Source organism: Thunnus thynnus, chromosome 18 (genome assembly GCF_963924715.1).
Source record: "Thunnus thynnus chromosome 18, fThuThy2.1, whole genome shotgun sequence".
Lineage (NCBI taxonomy): Eukaryota > Metazoa > Chordata > Actinopteri > Scombriformes > Scombridae > Thunnus > Thunnus thynnus.
In genome coordinates this window covers 29,719,147-29,746,231 of record NC_089534.1, presented here as the reverse complement: position 1 = coordinate 29,746,231, position 27,085 = coordinate 29,719,147, and the positions used below count along the sequence as shown (strand labels likewise).

The window sequence follows — 27,085 nt, the reverse complement described above, 5'->3', positions numbered from 1 at the left end:
TCTCAACAACTATATGATGGATTACCATTAAATGCAATAATTTGGATGCAGTAGTGCAAATGAATCTGTGGGGGATATTTATGAAGCCTGTCACAAATGACTGTGCAGGGGTTCCACCAATGTTTTAATTTAACCTGGTATTTACCTAGACTACAGATCTGAGACTATCTACAGTTCATCTGATTGGCATAAAGTACTGCTAAACCAGTCCAGTCTCACATCAAAATGTATAATAGCTATATTGGTCCACAGTGCAAAATGTATTAGTTTCACAATCAGGGCTCTAAAATTGTGAGATGCTTATGTTTTTTTGGCCTATTCTTTTCTATTGGCCTGCATTCATGTCATGTGACTGTCAAGTTTCTGTCTGTGACTGTCAAGTTTCTGTCTGTCTTTCTTTTATTCTCAGCGGAAAATGCAATATTTCTAGCGAGAAATGTGCATTTTTTATTAATCTTTGTTCAGTGAATGTATATGATGTTTAGTTCATTAGTTATTACAAATGTTGTTTCAGGTCTCTTGCTATGGTGGTTGCTATGGACCCTGCTGTTGCTGAAACCTTTGCATTGTGTAGTTATCTGAGCTATTAAGTTATTTGTGTTATTTTATGTAACTGTTTGATGATGTTATTTCAATAAAACCGTAGATTTTAGGGTGCAGAAATTAATTGAATTTGAAATCTAGAATTTGAAGCTTTGCGACCAGAGGAGCCACTGCCTGGAAGTATTTCACCATGTTAAGGTTTTCTTTTAATGATATTTTTATCCACCACAACCCGAATCCAAATGCCACATCTGTGTTAAGAAAAGGTATTTTATAGCCTGTGTTTGTAAAATGTGAAGATGTTCATGTAATTTTATATTTCCAAGAATATGTGGCTGAGCATGTTTAATATGAAATCATCTTTCTTGAAACATAGTCTTCCTCAATGAATAGTGAGCCATGTCATCCAATAAAGCACTCCACCGTTGTGTGTGTGTGTGTGTGTATGCGCGCGCATCAATACCACGTTGAAGATGGGGTTATCAAACTGGACTTTACATTTCACATCCCTTATTTAATCCTTGCACTTGTCACTTTCATATATTTCAGGAAACTGGAATTTGCATTCAACCTCTACTGTTACATAATTTAATTATTTATGCACATGTCACATTTCATTTTTGCTCTTGTCACCTTCATGTATTTCATACACTTCATTTCTCTGTCCACAGCACAGTCAATATTTCTTTTCCTTTGTACAGTCAATACTTCATTTCAAGTTTTATATCCAATTTCAAAACTATTCCTATTCCTTTCTGTAAATAGATTTTAAAATTTTAATTTAATTTAAATATTACTTTGTTTATTTGATTATTATTATTACCTTTTTTACCATTTTTATTCTTCTGTGTTGTGTGTTTTTGGGGGCAAACACCAAGACACATTCTTTGTATGCTTGCGTCATACTGACATAAAATCCCAAAACCAAGAATCATAAACATACAAAAAATCTCCAGGGTTGTGTAAATATTAGTCTCTGCATGTGTTGGAATTTGATCTCTGAAGGTGACTCATTTTGCTCACTATTTCCATCAGAAAAGAAAAAACGAACAAACAAACAAACAAACAAACAATTTTATATATTGGGCCTTCAAAGTGCTCTCTGAAACTAGGCCTGGGATGTCTTGTGTCCATGAAATGAGAAAATTAAAACTTTGTTGTAGAGTTTAACCAAATACATTGTTGGAAAGGTCTTGACCTGGAGAGTAACATATGTCAGTATGAAGATTCTACATGGCTCCTGGTTTGAAATACTGACCTTTGAACTTTGACCTCTGTGCGTATTTGAAGGCTTATAATTCAGCAACAAAAAGGGGCTGTAGACACGGAACCAACTGTTATAGAGACCTCAGCTACCATGTGAGTATAGTCAACAACTGGGGGTGCTGTTAGATATGGGTAAAATATGCCTAAAATTAATTTTCACCCAATTAACAATTAGATATTTAATATCTGAGTCCACAACGGTGTTCATCAGCCCCTTAAACTCCTCAGTGTACTCCTAGTTCAGTATTTAGAACTTCAAATTCTGGGAAAAACACTAATATATACACCATGCAGCTTGATACAAATCAGCACCACAGTTGTAGTTCTTTCCGTGTGCAAAGTAGGGTTGTAAAATAGGGTTGTGAAAAGATATATCTACTGAATGTATCAAATATCTAGTACAGCCGAAGTAGTAATTACACTGCATCTAGATGATCTATCTATCTAAGAAAAAATAAATATGTTGGTTTATTTCAGATATTTTAGTCAAAAAAGGAGTTGAACGCACTAAGTGTGTGTGTGTGTGTGTGTGTGTGTGTGTGTGTGTGTGTGTGTGAATGGGGTGGGGGAACTCAGTGAACCAACTGCACACAAAAATCTTAATCAGTTTGGAATAAATTCAGTAATTAAAAGTAAATAGCATATATAATAGTAAATAAAAGTTTTGTAGAGTAACGCAAAGTAGACTTTCTTCATCTCTATAGGGATGAGACTAATGGGTAATGAAGCTGTATCCGCAACTGAAAACTGACACAAAAACTTTATTTCTCAGAATTGAAGGAGAAATAATAAAACTGATGGCCATAATATTAACCTATAATATTATTGAGTTATCAATAAGTGTTTTTGTGTTGAGAAATGTTAAAGATATCATTAAAAGAAAACCTTAACATGTTGACAGTGAGGAAAATACTTCTAGGTGGCAAGTCCTCTAGTCAGCCAATTGCAAAGTTTCAAATTCTGGATTTCAAATTCAATTCATTTCTGCACTGATTCTGATGTTTATACCTGTAAATAATAAGCTTTTACTTTCCAAGCTTTGCTGTGAAATGAGGTGTTATTACAGGTAAGTATATATTCTCCGCTGGTAGAAAAGGGGTTACAGGAGTGTGAGTACACGGTAAATGGTGAATGGTAAATGGACTGCACTTATATAGCACCTTTCTAGTGTTCCGACCACTCGAAGCGCTTTTACACTACGAGCCACATTCACCCATTCACGCTGATGGCAAGGTACCAACCTGTGCATCAGCAGGATCTAATCATTAGTACACACAACATACATGATGGCATGGCAATCAGGAGCAATTTGGGGTTCAGTATCTTGCCTGAGGACACTTCAACATGTGGAATGGAGGAGTCGGGAATTGATCTGCTGATCTTCCGATAAGTGGACAACTGGCTCTACATCCGGAGCCAAAACTGCTGCATCTGTAGAACACTATTTCTGGAAAATTGTTGTGGTGTGTTCCTGTTGGGTGACAGTTAAGCTCTACACAGCTCGTATGGGCCAAAACATTCTCTCTCACTGCTTGCTTGTCCTCTTTCTTTGAAGTCTGACACAAACCTAACCTTCAACTTGACTAATGAATGTAAATCCAATAAGAATATTTCTCCACCTGTACAGGGCTAACTCTTATACATTTTGGTAAAAATAAATGCACACAAACGTTTATTTCATCTTGACACAACATTTTATCTGTGTGAAATGGAAAGTTAAAGAAGATTAGTGGCACGTACAAGTCAGTCTAAAAATGAATATGCACAGTATGTAACTTGCTGTCGTTACTACAGCTACAAGTTTGGGTAATTCCTCAAAATCACTTTATCGTAATGACAGCACTTCATCCATGGCAGGGTGAGGCTCTGTGCTGCTTTTAGCGCAGATTCCACATTGCCAGGAGTCAAAAATATGTCTGGAATGAAAGTATTGATAACAACAAAACACTGCCTTTGCTTTGACAGCGCTTTCACAGATGTTAAAACAAGTTTCAAAGGCTGTTCATTCTGAGACATGAGTGCTGCCTGGAGTGTGTACACACACTCCGCTCTTGTACAGGACACTGTCTTTGCAGTCAGTCAGAATTTGGCAGCCGGGATTGCATATTGATGTCAGGTGGACTGAGGTGACTCAGGGTTTGATTTCCTTGAGGTTGCATGAGTCATCATTGTGTGTACCTTCTTTATGTTCTGCAGCAGCCCCTCTGATCTTACTGTGGTCTAATATAAGTGGCATGTTGCTCAGGCCATGATCAAGACTTCAGTTAGGAACTGTGCTCACACCAGGTCAAGCTGAACAAACTCTCTTCTTTGTTTTATGTGTTCTTATTGGCTTTCATTATCTCTGCTGGGACAAAATGTTTCTAATGCTTACTCAGCCATTCACACACACACACACACACTCACAAACTGATGGCACAGCCATCGAGAGCAATTTGGGGTTCATTGGACGACCTGCTTTCCAGATTAGTGGACGACCTGCTTTCCTGAGCCACAACTGCCCATGACGTATCTTATTCTGTTTGTCCTTGACTGTGGGACTTCACACCTATAGTATGACTCAGCACTGTGACATTTCAGTCAATGTAGCTCAGTGCTTTCTTTAGCTGAAGTCTTGTCCCCTGTGCCTGATGCTATTCTTACATCCACGAGATGAAACCCATCTCATGAATATGAATTGATACAGCTTCTGTTATATATGTGACTAAATCTCAGGGGAGTTTAAAACATCAGTCAGCTCCACTCCTGTTTCTCATGGCTCAGTGACTTGCTTTGAAGCCTTAGTCTGCTCCAGCCGAGAGGACAAGAGTGGCTCTCATTGTGCTGAAGAGGGACAGACAGGTAGAGGAGAACACTGTGATTGCTGTGGATGGAGGAATATTTGTGTTCTGTTTGATGTCTCATCATATATCTGTCAGGAGAAACTAGATACTGATTGTGAGTCTGATTCTGCCACCCTACACTCACATGATTTCAAACATGATGCTAAAAAAAACACCCTTTAAAAAAGGGGAATTTGAAGATTCTTGTTTGATGGTATGGTAAGTGATAGCAAGAGAAAGACAGAGGATGACATATTTTTTTAACTTTTATTTCTTCGGGGAACGTTAACTCTGAACGCTGAATGCTCTATTTTAGCAACACCCTGATTCACTCCCAATTGGTTACAAAGACACTTGGTCAGCAAACGACTTCACTGGAGCAATGGAGGCTTAGTCAGTATCCCTCTAGTGCCACTACATGAAGTTTATAGATTCATAAACAAAGTTCGAGAACAAACACCACGCCTTGTAAACATACCATTTCTGCTCAATAGAGAATTTAGGAACACCATCTTGTTCCCTCCCCTTTTGTCTCAGTTTGCAAGTGACCTGTGAAAGACTTGCATCGCAAACACTTACCTCCTGTCCGTGCTCTGTGATCCATGTTCCTCTGCAAAATACTGTCCATGACTTGCGATCCAGCAGTACCAACGAGATACCTCCTTCACCACCACATTCACATAGAGGCCGTTTTCATCGGTGCTCCTCGAAGGAAAGCTACTCCCCCAGAGGCCACACTACCAATCAGCTGGGATCCAAGCATTCCATACACACCCACGCAATAGCCGACTCTGATACGAATCATTTTCCTGCAACTGGACACTCACCATCTCCAGAGTGCTCTCAGAGAGAAAGCTTGAAAAGAAAATTCTGGCCCATCACCTCCTTTTCTTTTTATGCCTGATGGTTATCCCATGTCTACATTCTAATTTATTCATTACTAAGGCAAGTGCTTTAAGGTACAGTTTGCCGATTTTCAATCTTATTTCTATCTATCTGAATCAGGGATGTATTGTAAAAAAAAAAGAAAAAGAAAAAAAATCTGCTTTCTTGGTCAATACAGCACACTGTAATGTTTAAGACAAGTCAGTGTTATTCATATAATGCCAAACCCAACTAAAGCTGTCTCATGAGACATGATGCAGGTCAAGACCATACACTTCAAGTTAGAGACCCAGCATGGTCTAAGCCTTCTGCAGTACTCAGGCTGCTCCTTCAGGATAGATGCTGCTACTTCCACTGCTTCTCAGGGTCTCTCATCCTCTTCTTTCCAACAAATGGGCAGCTGATCACTTTTTCTCCCTCCCCTTGAACCCCGTTCATCCCACCATGCACTGTTTACGATCATGCCAATATATCAAACACCCATAAATATCATTCAATTCAATTCAATTCAATTCAATTCAATTCAATTTTATGTATATAGTGCCAAATCATAACAAAAGTCATCTCAGGGCACTTTTCACATAGAGCAGGTATAGATCATACAGAGACCCAACAATTCCCCCATGAGCAGCACTTGGCAACAGTGGTAAGAAAAACTCCCCTTTAATGGGAAGAAACCTCAAGCAGAACCCGGCTCTATGTGGGTGGCCATCTGCTTTGACATTAAATGCCCTAAATTATGTGCCAACCAGTTCATCGGCTTTCCCATTTTTGGTTTCACTTACCACCCTGTCCTCAACCCTCCTTCATTCCTCTGTACCCATCCTACATCCGGCCCTTCATGAGCCTACCAGCTTTCGACATACCTTTCCTTCCTCCGGTACCAACCTATCCATCATTCAACATCTCAGCTCTCTTTCACTATCCTCAATTAAACTATTTCAAATCCATACTCTTGTTGGCATGGTCTTTGTTATTGAACAGTACATCATTTCCCATTGCCAGAAGGTTTTCACAACATGTCATAAGCAGACCATACAATTTACTAACTGAATCTTGGCTCTCAAGATGATCACCCTTTGGGATTATTAGGGATATTACAGGTGCACATCTGGATAAACTTTTTTTTTATAACCTGTCATCTGGCTGCTCATGTTTCTTGTTGTAGTGACACCACTGCATTCTAAGATGTAAGCACTTCATTTTGTGACTACAATGATACCATAATCTATAAAACCAGAATTATGAAAAAAATGCCAACTTGTAATAAACAATCATCTCCTTTTAAATGCATGTTTATGTGGCACTGGGTATGTAGGCAAGTACAGTATGCCACATGTTTGAATAATGCTTGTTCTGCATTGACCACACATTGTGGCTACAGTGGCTGCAGAGATACCGCATGGAATTTGCAAGAAGATTGATTGGTCAGCTTTGGCTGCTTCTTTTTTTTCTGATGGTGGTAGACATTGTTGAAAGTGAAGACAACATGAAGCCAACAAGACTCAGTAATCTGCTGCTTTTAGGTAATGCACATCTATCAGAGACATCTCCACTGCTCACAATGATCACTGCTATTTATCACATTGAATGAAATAACTTAAACAGGATTATTGCAGCTATAAATAATTGCGTGGCAGAGGCCTCCTATCCATTAATGAGACAAAGCTATACCTTCCAACCATTGTTTTATATCAGAAAGTAAATGAAAGAATGTAAACTACTTTGGGGAATGTAATTAAATCATGAAACAGCCAGATAACAAAAAATCTGTCTTAATTGAGTTGGAGCTATCAACAGAGGAGTGGTAACAGCTAGAAGTATTCCAAAATTCATGATGTCCTCTCAAGGCAGTAATGCACCTGTATGCAGCAAAAAAGAAGTTTGGATCATTTGGATCACAGGCATGATGTAGATGACCTCCAAAATCCAAAGGACTTGCACAGGTGTCTACAAACAAAAATGTCAATGCTTACAATGTGAGCAGTGGATGGCACTGTTGGTCTGTTCACCCCTTTGATCCAGCTTAAAATATCTTAACAATGAAAAAGCAGAAAGTTATTACAATTTGCCCTGAGGGGGGCATGAATTTCTGTACAAAATTTCATGGCAATCAATCCAATAGTTGTTGAGATTTCAGTCTGGACCAAAGTGGTGAACCTACCAACAGACAGACCAATGTTGCCATCCCTAGAGCCATGCTGCTAGCATGACTCAACACCACTGATCCAGTCAGTTCAGCATCAGAATAAAGATTTGTTCATTTGCATACACCTCTTATTTCAATTTGAGTTTTGTAGTTTTAATTTTGAGCTAACCTGCTTCTATTTGAGGGAGATATCCCACTATGTGGTGCACCTGTGTTCTACAAACTACAGACTTGTAATTAGACCCGTTTCACTGTAGCAGTAGGCATATATACTGGACTCTTTAAGCCCCTTCAAAGAAAACTGCTGAGAGCCAATTTCATCATTTCAATGATGGTTCAAGTGAAATCTGAACTGAGTCAAAAGCTTCTTTCAAAACCAGTTGAGCATCCATCGCATTCCCTGCCATGCTGTGTCTGACAGACACAGCCATCGATCATAAGTGTACACAGTCAGCTGCTGTGGGGTATGAATATTAATGATGAGAGGCTGTGTGTCTGAAGAAGCTGAGTGGCTCTGGCTGGTTTGTATATTCTTCTGAGAAAACACACACACACACACACACACACACAGACACACACACATACTCACCACACAACACACATGCATGCACACACACACACACACACACACAACACACACTCACAGACACACACACCACACAACACACACGCACACATGTGCATGCCCACACGTGCATGCACACACACACACACACACACACACACACAGGCCAAGAATGTCAGTGAAAACACAGGCCTTTGTAAATTTTAAATCTGATAGTAAGCTAAAAGTGGACATGAGCATCTGAGAGAGTCAAAATCAACAAGATAAACCACAAATAACAGAGTACAGTGGATATAAAAATGTAGAATAAAGTAGAAGAGAATATAGTAACATAGAATACAATTTTTTACTATTGCTAAAACACAATTTCTGAAACTAGAGCCCTCTTTATCGAAACTCTACTAACAAAAAACAAAAACATATACACAAAATACAAAAATATCTTTCTTCTCTTGCGAAAGCAAACACTTCATTCAAAACTATATAAACTCTTCTAAAAATGGTATTCTTGCATCACAACTTTACACAAAAGTAAATCGTTCTTCCCATATGCCAACTGCACACTGATGTGCCAAGTATAAAACACTAGTCACACTAGTCTTTCATTCATGCTGGAGTCAGGCATTTTTATTTATAGCATACTGTAAATATAGACTATGAACACAAATGCAATAGGGAAACAAACAAATTAGTTTATTCTCAATACTCATGTACTCATGACAATATCAGATACAATTATTTTAACTGAAGATGACATGAACATAGTTACTGTATTGTGCTATAAACAAAATACAGTATATTGCAATTACAGTCCAAGTTCATCCCATCTTCAATGTGGATCTGGCCACAACACCTCATCACCAACATCACCAGCAATGTCCTCTCTGGCCAAACATCAGGGCAAGTACTGTCTTGAGTGGCGTGTCCAGCCCTGGCATGCCTCCACATCAATGTTGCCACAAGCCTATTCCATCGCTGGGAGGAGAGTTGCACGTTGGTAGGGTTGGCGGTTATATATGTTCCAATGCCATGCCGAAAATAACACCTCAACAGGGTTCAGGAAAGGAGAGTAAAGTGGGAGGTGGAGAACGTGAAATCGTGGGTGACTGTCAAACCAATTATGGACCACAGCAGCCCAGTGAGAACTTATCCACTCATATGACAACAAACGTAGTGTACACTGGCACATTCCTCTGGTCACTGGGAATGAGGATGTCATGCAGGGTGTCAAGGAATCTGATAATATGAGCTGTGTTATATGGGCCAAGAGTGGCATGATGGTGAAGGACACCATTCTGGCCAACTGTAGCATACATTGTGATGTTGCCACCACACTGCCCAGGAATATGGACAATGGCACGCTGGTCAATGATGTTTCTTCCACGGCGCTAACCTCATCAAGATTTGTATATATATATATATATATATATATATATATATATATATATATATATATATACACACAACCATGCTGGTTTGCAGGAACATCTAGCTCCATGACTCTCTGAAACAGTCAGGAAAAACATATTGTATGACAGAAAGGTAACAGATATCAGTCCATATAGTATAGCACAGTTATACAGTAAGCTGGAATACAGTACCGATATTGTAATAGGCCACAGTATAGACTATGCTCAGTTGTTTCACTCTTTCAGTTTCTTTCAAACGGCACTTTGTACAGCTGTTTCATCCGAAGTTGATGCCACTTCAGTAGACAGCCCAGTGTGGATAAACTTACCCTGTTTATGTTGTTGAATGTTTTGCTGTCAGTCATGATGTGGTATTGCAGTTGTAGCAAAAATATGCTGTAGTTTGCAATGGCCACATTTATGATGTGTTGTTCCTGTTCTTGTGTGAACAGGTGATGACTTCCTCCTGTGGGGAGTTGCCTTGCAATTCTGCAAAAAACAGAATGCAAATGTTTAGGATCTAAGATCTCCTTCTTATGAAATATTGCAAAATCATATAGAGGGTAGGATTTCCTACCTGTCCTCATTTTGAAATGTCTGGATGACACCTGCTGCAGTGAAGGGGCTCAAATTAGGCTGGACCCTCTGACCAGCCTCCTGTAGACTCAACCCATGGTTGATCACATGGTTAAACCAAGGTGGCCTGGATCTCATCTGTGACAGTTCTCCTATTTCTTCTGATTTGTCCTCTTGCTACTCCTCGTTTTGCTATGTCTACCTCCTTGTCCTCTTTCCCTTTCTCCTCTTGCTCATCTTGTAGCGGTTTGGACAATTTGCATTACCCTCAACCCCACAAAGGATACATGGTTAACTCATGACCCACAAAAAAAAATGCTTTCAAAAGACCTTTAGGTACAATATAAATAACACAAAATGAACACTTAAATAAAGTTAATAAGGCCAAACACACCACCATTTGAATTTCCCAAAATTATATTAGAGCACTCACACAAAAAACAAAACTCTTCAACAAATCAGTCCAGGTCCATAAACAAAAGTAGTGCTCCGTTCCGGGTTTTTCCCGTTTCTCAATACAGTTCAGGTTCAAGCAGTCCAGTTCACAAACAAAATAATCCGCCTCGGGTTTTCCCGGAATCCCAAACAAAACTCAAAATAAGGAAGTCAGTTCAGTTTTTCACAGTCCTACCAACCCCAAAAGCCCAGTCAAAAAAAGAAGAAAAGATAACGAAAAGAGCACAGTGAAGTCACCCGGCTTAGGCCGACTCACGGTTCAGGGGACGTGTGGAAACGTGCGTTGTCCGGAGTTGAAAACACGGACGGTTTGATGTGTTCGTGGAGATAGATAGAAGGGAGGCTGCAGTATCCACGGCTCGCGGGCAACCAAGGTGGATTTTACCGACGCGGACTGAAACGCGCGCTGATGGCCAAGGATAGGCTTACTCCGGACATGAGGGTTTCTCTCCTGCTGTTCACCTGCCGGCGACCCCCGCCATACTGAATTAAATCTCCTGGTACGAAAACGGAAGAGGCGGGACTCCGAGGGAGTGGCAACGTGGAAGTAACTCACTGGCTGACTGGACTAGTGGGGTGTGGAAGTAAGTAAAAAAAAACAACAAAAAACAGAATGGGCAATCGCATACCAAAACATAACATATATTTAAAGCATGAATGTAAGGTATCCCCATTATTATTATCTTTTTTATTCTGTGGGATTGATCGCCACACTCTTCCCCCCTTAACAAAAAAAAAGAAAAAAAAGAAAAAAAAACCCAAAATAGAGCTATATCAATATCAGCCCCTTTTTTATTATTATTATTATTATTTTTTTTTTTTATTTTATTTTATTTATTTATTTATTTTTTTTATTATTTTTTTTTTTTATAGGTCTATTAGATTCTTATCCTTCTCCCCTGACTCTCTCAAACTTTTGGTTTTTATTTTCATTTTCTCAGGAGGCCTGGATGTTACCATAGGAGGACTCGCTGGAAAACCAAGGAAATCCTCATCCATGGTTTCTTCTTCAAATATCTCCCTCAACTGCCTGTTTTGCTGCTCTTCCACTTGCTGAGCAGTGGGGTAACAAGGCTTGAGGTGGGAGATGTGTACTATTCTCCGATCTGTTCCACTCTCCTCCAGCACCACTTCATAGTTCAGAGGTCCCACTTGCTGAAGGACACGGTAGGGGCCCTGCCACTTGGGAGCAAGTTTCGCTGTAAAGGCTTTTTCTGCTTTGGAAAAAGGATGGGCTCGTAGCCAGACTCGTGCTTTTTCTGCCAAACACACTTCTCTGCGATGCTTATCATAATTTCTCTTCTGTCGCTTACGGGCCTGAGAGAGATTCTTTGCAACAAAAGCTTTGAGGTCATCAAGCTGTGTGATTTTTTGGTAGACAGACGAGTCGGGCAGGGCATTTCTGGGCTGCAGCAAGACATCCAGTGGTCCCCTGAGTGGTCGCTGTAGGTTGAGTTCAGCCGGTGTGACTCCTGTGGACTCCTGAACAGCAGAGTTCAAGGCAAACCTGAACTCATGAAGGTGTTTATCCCAGTTTTTGTGCCTGGAGCCCACATAGGAGGCCATCATAGTTTTTAAGGTCCGATTCACTCGCTCTGTCAAATTTGTCTGTGGGTGGTAAGCCGATGTGAGTTTGTGTGACACATTCCATGTTTCACAGGTAGCCTGGAAGATGGAGGAAACAAATTGAGAACCTCGGTCAGAGAGAATGTACTCAGGTATTCCCCATCTGGTGACAATCTCCTGGATGAGAATGCGTGAGATGGATTCAGCAGTGGCGTTCCTTAAAGGGAAGAGCTCCACCCATTTGGAGTAATAATCCACAAAAACCAGTAGGTAAACATTTCTGCTTGAACTCCTGGGGAACGGACCCATTAAGTCCATGCCCAACATTTCCCAGGGACGGCATACCAGTGTTTGCTGTAGTTTTCCAGCTGGTTTGCGGCTTTCCGGTTTGTATAGTTGACAGACTTGGCAATTTGTCACGTGTTGTTTGACATCCCAGCTCATTTTGGGCCAGTAAACCAGATTCTGCATCCTCCTGTATGTTTTGTATCTACCCAGGTGGCCAGCAAGGGGGTCTTCATGGAATGATGTCAGAAAGTGGGAACGCAAGCTCTCAGGTATGTATATTTGGTATATGGTTTTATATTCCAGTTTCACAACCCGATAAATCAGATCCTCAAAAATGGTGTACAGAGTGTTGTTGTTTGCTTGCATTTCCCCCTTCTCTTGGATGTTTTCATAGAGCGTCTGACACTCAGGGTCTTTTTTCTGGGCATTCCACACCTCTTGGACAGTGATGGGCATATCCTCTGGAAACGCTGGTTTGGCAGGCACCATTGTGGCACAGAGAGGATAGTGAGTAGTGTCAGATCCATCACATGGAGCTCTAGATAGGGCATCTGGCACAGTATTATATCTGCCTTTTCTGTACTCCACCGTGAAGGTGAACTCTTGAAGCCTGAGAGCCCACCGGATCAGACGGGTGCTGGGTTTAGTGGTCTTAAACACCCACAGGAGCGAAGAATGATCCGTAACCACTGTAAAGAGGCGTCCTTCCAGATAAACTCTCCACTTCTCCACAGCCCAAACCACAGCCAGACACTCCAGCTCTGTAGTGGAGTAGTTTTTTTCAGCTGGGTTAAGGCTGCGGCTGCCATAAGCCAGGATTTCTTCGGTCCCATTGTTAGTGCGTTGAACAATCACTGCACCCAGCCCTACCTCACTGGCATCGGTGTAAACCAGGAATGGAAGATCAAAGTTCGGATGTCCCAGGATAGGAGGATTCGTTAGATGCTTTTTGAGAGTATCGAAGGCAGTTTGACATTCAGGGGACCAGCAGAACTTGACCCCCTTTTTTTTCAAGGCATTGAGGGGCTCTGCAATTTGCGAAAAATTTGGCACAAATCGATGGTACCATCCCGCCATTCCCAGGAACCGCTCCAGAGATTTCCTGTTGGTGGGCACAGGGAAGTTCTGGACAGCCTGGGTTTTCTTTGGCTCCACCTGAACCCCCTGTGCTGACACAACGTGTCCAAGGAATGTCAGAGAGGTACGGAAGAACTTACTCTTCTTCACATTAACAGTGAGCCCTGCCTGCCTAAGCTTGTCCATGATGGTTTGGACATCCCTGAAATGTTGCTGCCAGGAATTGGAGTAAATGATGATGTCATCCAGATACACAAAACAAGTTTCTCCCTTGAGTTCGCCCAAGACAGTGTCCATAAGCCGCTGGAAGGTGGCTGGTGCGTTTTTCAGGCCAAAGGGCATCACCTTGAACTGGAATAGGCCGTATGGACAGATGAAAGCGGTCATGGCTCGGGATTTTGGATCCATCTCCACTTGCCAGTATCCACTGTTGAGATCCAGAGCAGTGAATACAGTGGCTCCAGCAAGGGACTCAAGGATTTCCTGGATGGTAGGGAGGGGATAGGCATCAGTGAGAGTTCTGGCATTGGGTTTTCTGTAATCTACACAGAACCTAGGCTTTCCGCTTTTCCTGGGGACGATCACTACTGGAGAAGCCCATGGGGAGGATGAAGGTTCTATAACTTTACTTTCCAGCATTTCATCCAGAAGCTCCTTTAAAACCTTCTGTTTTGGTGGAGAGAGACGGTAGGGTTTCTGTTTTATGGGCATATCCTCCGTCATGAACATTTGATGCTTGAGTAGTCCTGTGCGCCCGACTTTGGTAGTGCAGACATTGATGTTATAATGCAGCATCTCCAGAAGTCTCTCTCTCATTTGCCCCTCCAGGTGTGAGCCTTGAACTGCCTTCTCCAAAAGATCTGTCATGTCTGGTAATTGAGGTTGTAAAATCTCTGGAGCATTTGCCAGGAAGAGGACAACATGGTTGCCAGCCCCCTCCCCCTCTGAGGTGCCGGGGTGACACGCTTGAAAAAAGTACCTCCCCGTCTCTCCGCGGAACCAGTAAGTGCCACCTGCCACATCAATGTGCATCCCACTGAAAAACGCAAAATCCTGTCCTAGTACGACAGAGAATGCTAGTGCCTGAGGAGACAGCACAACCATGGGTATTAACCAGGTCTTCCCATGCAGGCAGATCTCCATATCTGTCCATCCAAGAGGATGCTCCTGTTTCCCATTTGCCAGGTACAAGGGGACGCCTGACCATGGGGTAAGTCTGGATGCAGGTGGTTTAATGCTCATCCACAGGTTTTCATTTAGCAATGTGTATGATGATCCTGTGTCCAGAATGGCTGTCCCTTCCCAGGAGCCGATGGTGAGAGGCACCTTTAACTGCTGTGGTAGTGGGCTGCCGAAAGTGGGAGCAGCACTGTGCCTATAGGCAGGCGTGAAGGATAGACAGGGGGAAGGTGATGGGGACTGCTCTACTGATGGACCAAGAGCACTTGCAGATGGATGAGTCATCCCTCCGGACCCTAATTGCTGATGTTGAAGTTGTGCTAAGGCCGGAGGTTTGTTCCTTTTCTGATTATTGAAAGTCGGACACGCATAAGGAGGATGGCTCCCTTTACAACGCCAACAACTCACTTGAGAGGAGGTGCTAGGTCGTGTAGTGGTTACAGATTGTGGTGGTGGAGAGGGTGTCTGTGTTGGTTCTCCTTTTTCCTTCAGTTTGCTCCCCTGCTTCTTCCGCAGGTCATATCGTGCCTGGCTCAGTTTGTCCTTCTCCAGCTGCTGCCCCAATCTGACCAATTCCTCCACTGTTTCCACCCTGCCTCGCAGTTGGCTGGCCATACGGGGATTGATGTTCTTGAGGATGAGTTTAATGACAGCCTCCTCTGTAATGTCAGGCCTCCAGCGACAGCATAATGAACGATACAGGTAAGCAAAGTCTCTTATGCTCTCATCCTCTCCTTGAACCCGTGTCCGCACTCTTTCTGCCAGCTCATCCTCATAGTCCTCAGACAGGAAAGCAGAAAGGAACTTGGACTGGAAGTCTTTCCATGAATGAGTAGTTGCACGAGTCACATCCCACCAATCCCTCGCAGTACCAAACAAGACATTCCTGAAAGTCACCATCAGTTCCCCATCAGTCAGCGGATTGAGAGCCAAGAAATCTTTACATCTGTCCAAGTACAACAGAGGGTCAGGGTTGTCCTCCATCCCGCCAAAGGTAGGAAACTGCAATTTAAGGGGACATTTCCCCATGAAATGGCAGCCCAAATCCCCTGAAATGGGAGAATCATCTGGTGAACACGGCGGACTCTCCAACACTCCTGCATGCATTGTCGACTGCAGCCGATGCCGCTGGGGAAGTGCCGCCTGATCACTACCAGGACTAATTTGAACCGAGGCATCAGCTAGTGCTGACACACGGAGATTCTGTGTTCTAATGGTGGACATGTCACCCACCATCCCCTCCAAATGTTGGGAGCACTTCCAGACCTCAGACTGTAAGTGCGTGATATTCTGTAACACAGGGCTTAGGGTTTCCTTCATCGCCTTTAATAGGTCTGCATGGTGGCTTTGCAAGCGCCAGTTCAATGTAACCGAGTACTGTTCACGTACATAATTGAACTGTTTATCCATGGCCGATCTCAACTGCCGCAGTTGCTCATCATAGTATGCCGTAAGATCCTTGGTTACAACACCTAGAGCAAGCTTGAGTTCATCCTTATGGTTGCTCTGTGCCTCTGAAAGGGACTGGAATCCTTCCTGGATGCTTATATGCAAAGATTCCTGGGCCAAGTGCTTGGGCCCTGACCCAGTGGTGGCTTCCGATGAAGCAATACCACCTTGCGGCAGAGCGAGCAAAGGTAGCGTCAAGTCGGAGTCCCCACACAAATCCATGTCCAATAAAGAGTGATTTGTCATAGGTGAACCAGAGATTGGTAGAGGATCCTTTAATACTCCACCAACTAACACAGAACTTTCTGTTTCAGGTCCTGTTTTGTGAGCCTCAGAGGGGAAGTTCAAGATATCCTCCAGAGCTGAAGCCATCATTTGTACTGAGACACAACCACAACCCACAACCAATAATGATTGTTCGCAGTTTTTTTTTTTTTTTTTTTTTTTGTTTGTTTGTTTGTTTGTTTGTTCACATACAATAAAACACTTTTTTCCACAACACAGTCCTGTTTTGTTGTTTGTTTTTTTTTTTTTTTTTTTTTTTTTTAGTATTTTAGGGTTCTTTTAACATTGGGCGCCATTTATTTATGTAGCGGTTTGGACAATTTGCATTACCCTCAACCCCACAAAGGATACATGGTTAACTCATGACCCACAAAAAAAAATGCTTTCAAAAGACCTTTTGGTACAATATAAATAACACAAAATGAACACTTAAATAAAGTTAATAAGGCCAAACACACCACCATTTGAATTTCCCAAAATTATATTAGAGCACTCACACAAAAAACAAAACTCTTCAACAAATCAGTCCAGGTCCATAAACAAAAGTAGTGCTCCGTTCCGGGTTTTTCCCGTTTCTCAATACAGTTCAGGTTCAAGCAGTCCAGTTCACAAACAAAATAATCCGCCTCGGGTTTTCCCGGAATCCCAAACAAAACTCAAAATAAGGAAGTCAGTTCAGTTTTTCACCGTCCTACCAACCCCAAAAGCCCAGTCAAAAAAAGAAGAAAAGATAACGAAAAGAGCACAGTGAAGTCACCCGGCTTAGGCCGACTCACGGTTCAGGGGACGTGTGGAAACGTGCGTTGTCCGGAGTTGAAAACACGGACGGTTTGATGTGTTCGTGGAGATAGATAGAAGGGAGGCTGCAGTATCCACGGCTCGCGGACAACCAAGGTGGATTTTACCGACGCGGACTGAAACGCGCGCTGATGGCCAAGGATAGGCTTACTCCGGACATGAGGGTTTCTCTCCTGCTGTTCACCTGCCGGCGACCCCCGCCATACTGAATTAAATCTCCTGGTACGAAAACGGAAGAGGCGGGACTCCGAGGGAGTGGCAACGTGGAAGTAACTCACTGGCTGACTGGACTAGTGGGGTGTGGAAGTAAGTAAAAAAAAACAACAAAAAACAGAATGGGCAATCGCATACCAAAACATAACATATATTTAAAGCATGAATGTAAGGTATCCCCATTATTATTATCTTTTTTATTCTGTGGGATTGATCGCCACAATCTTCCTCCTTCTCCTGTTACTTGAACACCTCTTCCTCTAACTCTCTCCAAAATTGGCCTCCATTGTTGTGCACACCAAAGAGCAAACTTGAATCCTATTTATAGTGTTCAAACTCTGATTTCTAAGTGATCTAAGTGGTTATAGATGTTTTCACATGTGCATTCTGGGTGCAAGTGATTGATAATTATAGTATTTCAATGGCAGTGTTTAGCAGACAACACACACTGGGTTTTAGTTTTGAATGATGTGTCTAATGTAGATAACCTAGAAACTTAGTGTAAAGCAGACAATATGCTTATGGTTTAGTATACCTGGTCACTAGATAGGCTACATGAGTTAGTGGTTTCAATAATTGTGACACAACTATCAGTTTGTGTGTCTTAGCAATTGCAAAAAACTGTAAACTTGAATAGAATTGTGACGAGATATAGAGTAACAAAATATTATAGTAGAATGCAGTAGAATAAAGAAGAATACAATACAGTAATATAAAATACAATTACATACAATAGAGTACTGTAGAATAGAACAGAATAGAATAGAGTTAGAGTAAAGCAGAATAGAATATAAATGTAATCCTTAATTGTGTAAAAGCATCCTGGTTGTGATAGAGGATAAAAATAAAAGTCATCAGTATGCAGTCTGTTATACCCACTGAACTCTTCTACATATTCAAATGTTTCAAAAGCATGGTGAGAACAAAGCACTGACATCAGATCAAGGCTTGCCTCAGTGGATCATTGCTGGCTGCAGCCTTCACTTCTGTCTCAATACTTTGCATACAAAGGATGCTGTGTGTTCATATCAGAGAGAGGATGTGAAAACACACTTGTTGTGTGTGTTCAGGCTCCAGCTATTCTTTAGCAGAAAATATTTTTACCTGTCCTGTGTTATCAGGCAGGTTGCACTGGAAAATATTAGAAACTGATAATCCAATCCACCAGGTTTAAAACTGTCCCTCTGTCAGGATAATTCTCCATCCTGCATATTCATCTGTGACTTTTTAATCACTGACCTCTCCCCAACCCCGCTCAGACTCCTGGGAATTAGTATTCATATTTGAAAGCTACAGTAGCTGCTTGATTTCCATTAAAGCCCCAGAAGCTCACAGAAGTAACTTGATGAGGATGTTTATGAACATGATGATCATGAAAATGACTATAGAGCCTAGGGATGTGCAGAGAGCCCACTATTTGTATTTGTATCTGTATTTGTTGAGGCAGCAAAATGATTTGTATTTGTATTGTATTGCAGGAGTACTGTGATGTTGTTATAGAGCTGTAAAACCTTTTAGGGAGTAGGTTAAGGTGGATAATTGGGTATACTAAGTGTGTGACACTGGAGGCCACTGTCATGGAAACAAAGAATATCAATAAATATTTGAATTTTATAATGTGAGATTTTTGAAATTTAATCAACAGTGAATACTTCATGGTGAAATTATATACCTCTGAATTTATGAAACCTAGAATTCATTCAGTTTAAAGTCCCCTGTTTTTTGTTTTTTCCAATTCATGAAAGTATATTACCATTACAATTCATAAAATGTTTATTTTAATTCATTCCAATTCATAAACATGACATCAGTTTGGATTTAGTCTTTTGATCAGATATCTATCAGGTTACAAAGAAGTTTAAATGAGTGACTGGAGAGCATGGACACTTTTGTCATAAATTCAGATAGATGGTTTTCAAAGTAAAATATGTCAGCGCTATAAAGGAAATGCTATTTAAATTTCGGCATAAAATATTAAATTTCACAATTTAAGGTTATTAGTTATGTATAATATTCAAATCATTGTGGCCTTTCTTTGCTTCCACAGATATTCATATCTTGACAATTTCAGCAGCTCAGCTGGTCTCTAGTGATTACTCTGCGACACACTGGTGCACCAAAATAATCTTAAATCCACTCTGTAGCTTTTTCCGCTTTCAGCCACGTTGACTAAGAGGAGCTGTCCACAGATACACTTCTTATTGTAATTTACAAGAATTCACAGGAGCAGCACTGTTGTACAATATTACACCTTCTATTGAAAGATTGAAAACATGAACTTTAACCATACCTTCAGACAACAAAGTTTATCTTTAAAAACAAATTATATCTTATGCTTAAAACACTCCTAACATCTCCAAAAAACAAAGAACAAAAACAACAACAACAAAAAAAAAAAAAAACAGGGCAGGGCAATTTTGTATTTTGTATTTATTTATCTATATGAGTGTATTATTTGGATAAATCAACACATATTTGAAATACAAACTGTTGATTTTTCACCTGAAAAATCCCAAAACTTAAATTTGTATCACAATTACAGTTGTAGAATAAAACACATACAATGGAGCAACAGCGATTTTGGGCATTTGGAACAATCTTTACTAAATGGTAAATTTCTTCTGAAACATACACAGGAGTGAGGAATTAAATTCCCACTTAGTTAAAGTGTGTGTGTGTGTCTGAGAGAGAATGCAGGTGATAGTGTGTTGCATATTTGAGAATGAGAGTGCTGAAAAGGAGTTTATCCTTCACTTTTTCTCCTCAGTGTTGCAGTCATCTTTGCAGGACTCTGCCCCACTGCCGCACCACCATCTCATACACATGCATGTATTCACACACATATACCTGTTCACATACAGTATATCCACATACAAATCCTGCTTCCTAGATGGATAAATGCACTTTTTCATTTTTGTCATTTTGTCTTTTTGTTGATAGTAATTCAATATATTTATGGCCATGTCTGGGTATGAGTGTGGAATATATTACTTCACTGTCTTGTGAATACCATGTCTTCAAAATGTCAACTTTTCATTAGATAAGAAAGCCAGTTCTGTTTATAGCTTTGTGTTTTTCAAATATTCCAAAAGGAGTTATTTAGCTTAAGAAAAAGGAAATCTCCTTAACCTGTAAAGGAACAATGAAAAAGTTTTTCTAAAAAGAATTGGAGTTACATGGTTTTCAAAAGATAGCAAGGCTGGCTAAATTCTACATTTCGCTTACTTTCAAAAATAATGCATCCTGCAGTACTAATAAGTATTGTGTAAATCTTCTTCCCCTGTGCTGTTAAGCTCCTTTGTTGTCCAAAAACTATTAAAAACACATCAATGAGCCACACTGCTACACTGGGTGACATGTTCCTTTATTACCATGAACACACATTGTAGTTTATTTTGACTCAATCCCACACACACACCGTCCTGCTGCCAGAAATACTCACTAGAACACCAAATGTGTATTAATCAACTGCTGAAAATAGTACCCAACAAATGCATTATATCTTTCTGTTTGAGTAATGATGTAAAATTACTAACCCTTAAAAAACAAACAAACAAACAACAAGAGATTTGCATCTTCAGTAGGAACCAAAGGGCTTGGAGTTCAGAGCCACAGACAGGGTAGGGAAGTCAGAAAGTATTGGTTTGGGTTTTTTCATGGGATTGGTTGACAATAAGAAAAATATAGAATAATCTTAGCCTTATCCTTTACTATAGTTTCCCAAGCTGTCTTCCCATGATTTAGAATCTCATAATTTTTCATTTCTCCAAGGGTGTCCAACATGAAAGCAGCCATGATGACCTTGTAGGCACCTTTATTGAAACCTTCAACATCACACACCACACTTATCTAGTTCATATAGCTTCCCTTTTATTACAGATGCTTGTCATATTCATTTAACAGTGACATAAAGTATTGTAGCACCATTACCACAGTAATGCATCACCTGTTTTCCCAATGAAATTCAAATATATGCTTCACTTGATTAAAATCAAATGAGTCTAGATTAAAATCACTCTGGAATATGCGATGGCTGGTTGGGGTTTATGTTACAAATTGAAATCAAAGATGACAGCAGCATCATTTCCATACAGGTCTTCAGATGATAGAGGATGATATCATGATAGTCCAAAGTGGAATTTCATGTGTTTTTATATCTCTGGATGATATTAAAATACTCTAAAGATGTATGTAATATAATATATTTATTAACATGAATGGCACTTGATGACATGAAAACAAGAAACATCACAAATGAAAGAGATGGGCGCTTAGGTGTAATAGAAAAAATAAATGGCGGTGGGTTTCCAGACACCACCTTCCTTCAGCTAAAGCAAAGGAGTGATTGTTAGGTTAAGGTCAGTGGTGCAAGCACAGGCATCCAGAACAATGTGATTGCTATGAGATAGATATTTGAGATGAGAGATATACTGTAAGAATGTGTTATGTATTATAATGTCAAAATAATCTTGTCCTTGACACTGCCACATTGTGTTTTACTGTAAAAATATTGTTTGAAATCACTGGAATGTCGTTAAAACACCATCACAGCTCGAAGCAGACAGATATGTTCATTTGGCTTTTTAGTGCAAGAATACACTCGGTGTCCCCAGACATCAGAAAACCACTGAAATCTCATTCACTATTTGGCCAAAAGTATGTGGACAGTCCTGTGCAAATTCTTTTTGTGTACTTTTGGTCTGGGGCTGTATTTCATGGTTTGGGCTGGGCCCCTTAGTTCCAGTTAAAGGCGCACTCCATCAAAGTTACACATGAAGTCAGGTTTTCCATCATGAGGAGTACTACTCAGCGTGTAAAAAAAAGTTGTATATTTTCTTTGTTTCTGGAGGTGTCTGAGAAAATAAAAAAGAAAAGGTAACATGCACATTATTGTAATTAATTACCAGTTGCCAACCTTGCTAGGAAACTGAGAGTTTTGATATCTCCACTTTGGTGCTTGATGATACAGTAGTAAGGTAATCAAATCTGGAGGCCTCATGCCAAAATCCATCATTCAAGGTAATTAAACCCATGTTTAATTAATTTAATAAACAATGTGAACATGGCATGAAGCCAGACACTATTGAGTTGCATCATGGGAAATGTAGGATGCAACAGTTTTGGAACTTGACCCATATTAAGGACTAAAGGTCAGGATATCTCGACCTTAAGAGTGCCCCAACTTTATACAAGTGCAATACTATATAACTGGAGCTATAACTGATGTACCCCTGTAAGAGAAATCTCCAGCAGTTCAACAACTTTGTGACAAAAGTTTGGTGAAGGCTCATTCCTTTTTCAAAATGACAGCATTCCTGTGCTCAAACTCAGCTCCATGAAGCTGCCTCCATGCTTTTCCCAGTTTGCTATGGAAGAACTTGACTGGGCTGCACCTCAACCCCATCCAACACCTTTGGGATTAACTGGAACACCGACCGTGAGCCAGACCTTATCACCATCAGTGTTGGACCTCGCTAATGCTCTTGTGGAATTGGAGCAAAACCCTGCAGCAGGTTCCAACATCTGGTGGAAAGCCTGATGCCTGAAGCCAGAAGAGTGGAGGCTGTTACAGCAGATTAATGAACATAGTGTCACCACATGTTCAAGTTTGGGAATGTTTGGGTGTCCACATACTTTTGACCACGTAGTGTATCAGCCTAGGCTTTTAAGAAGCACTTTACAAAAAAGAAAACCCTCATTAGTGTCTTCTCCTTATTAGTCCGACAAACAAACATTTGATTCGTTTGTCTCTTGGTTGTTCATATAAGACAAATAAAGTTGATATCATACCAAATTCAACACAAGCTTGGCAAGATAAACTGTTCATCTCAAGGAAAAAGTCCAGTCCCACTGAATTTCATTTGAAGACACAGGCTCTATTCACCATCATTCAAATCTCTGATTTCTTGGAAAGGGTGAAACATTCTGTTAAGGGGGTACACATTATAACTACACTTGTTTCTGATGCAGTGTGATTTATTTCAGAGATTTTATAGAAACCGAAAATCTCTGAAAGAAGTTGACTTCCACTGGAAACAAATAAAATCCCTTCCCCTTAATCTCAGAATGTTTTACTTGTTTTTTTTCAAGAGTAAATATGGAAAAATAATTTGTAATGTTGAATGTTTTTTCTCCACATTCTTGATAACTAGTTTGTACACAGCTGTCCTGCAGCCTCCTCTATGTATGTAGGCAGTTACACATATGCAGAGTCACTGGACTGAGTGCGCCCAAAGTTGGGCATACTCATCCTGGGTAAGTCTTTGTTACGGATCTCGTAAATGGACTTCCTCCTGGCCTGCACTCCTCTCACTGCAGTTTTGATCTTCCTCCAGCCCAAGTGGTTGAGCTCTGCTAAGTTCAGCACCACACAAATGCCACTGACTGCAAACATGAAGACCAGAAACACTGTCTTCTCTGTCGGCCTGGAAACGTAACACTCTACATCTTTTATGCAAGGATATCGATCACACTCGTACACCGCAGGGACGTTGAATCCATACAGGAAGTATTGACCCACTAGAAACCCTATCTCCAGTGCATTTCTAAACACCACCTGAATGATGTAGAACCTGGAGATGCCCTCCTGCCTCCTCATTTTTGACTTTGTAGTTCGCAGGGCTGAGTGAGGAATGTCCTTGACCTCCAGGCAGTCAGGCTCTGCCTCCTTGTTGGAGTTTTCTGTGTTCTGCAGCACTCCATTCACAATGGTGTTTTTGATCTTCTTGCTGTCATCTCTCTTCATGGAGTCCTGGTCCTTGTCCAGGGAGAGGTACACTGTAGAGTAGCGCCGCTCCTTCTGCTTGGCAGACTGGTGGACAGAGTAGGTGATGAAGCAGAGGCTGGGGCAGCACACCATAATGATCTGGAACACCCAGTACCTGATGTGGGAGATGGGGAAAGCTTTGTCGTAGCAGGCCTGGTTGCAGCCCGGCTGTAAGGTGTTACACACAAACATGGACTGCTCATCGTTGTACACGGTCTCTCCGACTATCGCCACAATCAGAATCCTGAAGATCACGACCACTGTCAGCAGGATCCTGAGAACAACAGCAATAGATATATTGAGATTTGCATCAGATATGTAAATCTAGCTTCCCCCAAAATAAAATAGTTAGTGTTCTTGAACCTTTTTGATCCTGGATTTCTGAGAAGTGGAGTTCACTATCAATAGGTCAGAATAGTCAAAAAATCTGAAAGTGACATTGAACCAAATTTACAAAGGCACAACATGGACAATCACTATTGATTGTGTTATATTTATAATATATTAATTGTTACTAATTGTGTTTTTAAAGCTACTTGGTGATCTTGGCAATGGAGCCATAGCCACAAGGATGGACACAGACTGTTCCAAATGTGGTGATGACAGCACAAACTGAGGAAAACATGGTTTTGTCCAGTGTTTCTATGACAACGTTACCAATGATGGCAAAAACGACCACAAAACAAAGAAAAGTAAAGACCGCTGGTGAGAATTTATATATAAACGACAGAGGTTTGATAGATTTTTGAGTTTGTGCGACTAAAAACTTTTTAGTTTGATGAACTCGTACAGGTAAAATGGTGAAGAGTTTATAGGAATTCAGCTTGGACATTAAAATGTTTTACACTGATAGAATCATGAGGCTCCAGGGTTGAAATATATTAGGAGTCAACATGTGCATCAAAGACCCCCATCAACCCATATTCTGGTTGCTTCAGGTTAACACGTATTTAGCCACACTACTACTGACTACTGACTTTCTACTAAAGTATAACATAATGTTGTAGATGTTTCATGTCTTTTCTGTGTTCTTCCAGGCAGCACTGGCTACAAGAGATTTTCCATATGAAATTAAACTTGCAGAGACTTGAAACCAGAATGAATTAGGTAATCAATCATTGCACATCTGCTTTTAGTGCTGTTATATTATTGTGTTGAGTGCAGGCCACTCAAATCAGTCTGCACTTACACTACAATTCCACACAGTTATTAAATCATTTACACAACATTAAAAGCAAGGGTGATGTTCACTGTGATGGATCAAAATTCTACCCAGTCACTATTATTAAATAGCTTAAAATTCGCATTGTTTTCCGATATAAATCAAACTGTTTAACGAATTTTCCAAAATTCAGGTGTAGTTTTGAAGTAAGTGTTGAAGGCAGAATCTGAGACAAGATGAATTTTTTGCATGTACAAGATTATTTTCTTTATTTACAGTCTTATACTGAAAAAAACAAATACACTGAATTGTGCCTTCATGCATAGATTGATGTCAGAAAAACGCACGTAAAGAATGAAAACATTATTGTCATACCAGTATTTTCATATAGTAGTGAAATGGAAATCAAACAAATACAAATCATTGCCTACCAGAAAAAAAAGATGAATTCACAAGTCCGCAATTAAACTCTTCAGCAATTGTTCCAGTTTCTCTACAAGTGAACCGTCAGTGAGGTGTAGGAGAAAGCGGAGCCCTGAGTCTTCAGCACTGGACAGCTCCCAGTCTGATTTGGCAGCTGTTTGGGAGCTTTCCACTGCTGAAATCCTGTGTGGGATTCTTCATATTGTTATTAGAAATATACGTTTGCCCTAAACATTGTCTTCAAAATGGCCTGAAGATGAAAACACCTGCTTCCTTTGATAGATCACTTTGATTTTAATCACTAACCAATGCTTTTCAGGTATTCACTGTTCACTGAATCAGTGTATTCTAGATGTTGTGTGGGATTTTCCCCAGCTGTACACTCGTTTTACTTGTGCTGCATTTTGACATCGACTCTAAAACCCTTATTCAAAAAGGAGTATAACGCTTGTTTCTGTGTGTCTTTTCCCAACTCTTACCTTCCGATCATGGTAGAGTGCTGCTGGACAGCCGCCTCCAAGAGACGCTCTAATATGGTCCACTCCCCCATGATTGTTCATCCGGAGAAGATCACACTCAGGCGCAAACTGTGCACAGAAAAATCAACAGAGGTTCCTATTAGTCCCCTTCTAGGTCTCCGAGAGTTGCAACAGTATCCATCAAATTCATGGACGTGTTTGTGGTGAGTGTATTTACGCGTGTGCACGCGTGTCTGAGCTTGAGCTCTCCAGTCCCTTCGCTCTCCAGGCGCTGATTGGTAGACAGCCCTCCTGTACGGCGGTGTTGGATCGTGTGTACACGGAAGAAGGGTTGTGTGTGACTGAGTGCAGTGTGGAGCTCAGTGTGCCGCTCAGCGATAATCCCGCTTAAGTAGACTCCTTTGCGTCACACACACACCGGTTGGTGTTTGGAGAGGCTGGGGACGCACGCCTGTCGAGAGCAGCATATCCATCCATCCACCGCCGCCCTCCGAGTGAGATGATGTGCCACACTGCAAAAAGTGACACGCTCAACAAGTGATTTTATCCCATATCCGCACGGACTGATCAGTCTGACGTCAGAATAAATTTAGTTAATTAAGGTATACTGAAAAGGTAGACTTATGACTCCCACAATGTATAATAATACATTTTTATGATGGATAATTCTTATTGTTATTATTATTGTTATTATTATTATTATTATTATTATTATTATTATTATAGCAC

General features: G+C 40.7%; 1 protein-coding gene across 1 annotated transcript; it reads right to left on the bottom strand.

Annotated features, from left to right (window-relative positions):
• Positions 1–20,920: 20,920 nt before the first annotated feature.
• Positions 20,921–26,855, bottom strand: gjd2b (gap junction protein delta 2b). The gene is given in 3 exon segments (XM_067573037.1): positions 20,921–24,566; positions 25,138–25,155; positions 26,276–26,855. Coding segments are annotated over 3 exon segments (1,014 nt in total). The 5' UTR covers positions 26,428–26,855; the 3' UTR covers positions 20,921–23,722.
• Between the last annotated feature and the right edge of the window lie 230 nt (positions 26,856–27,085).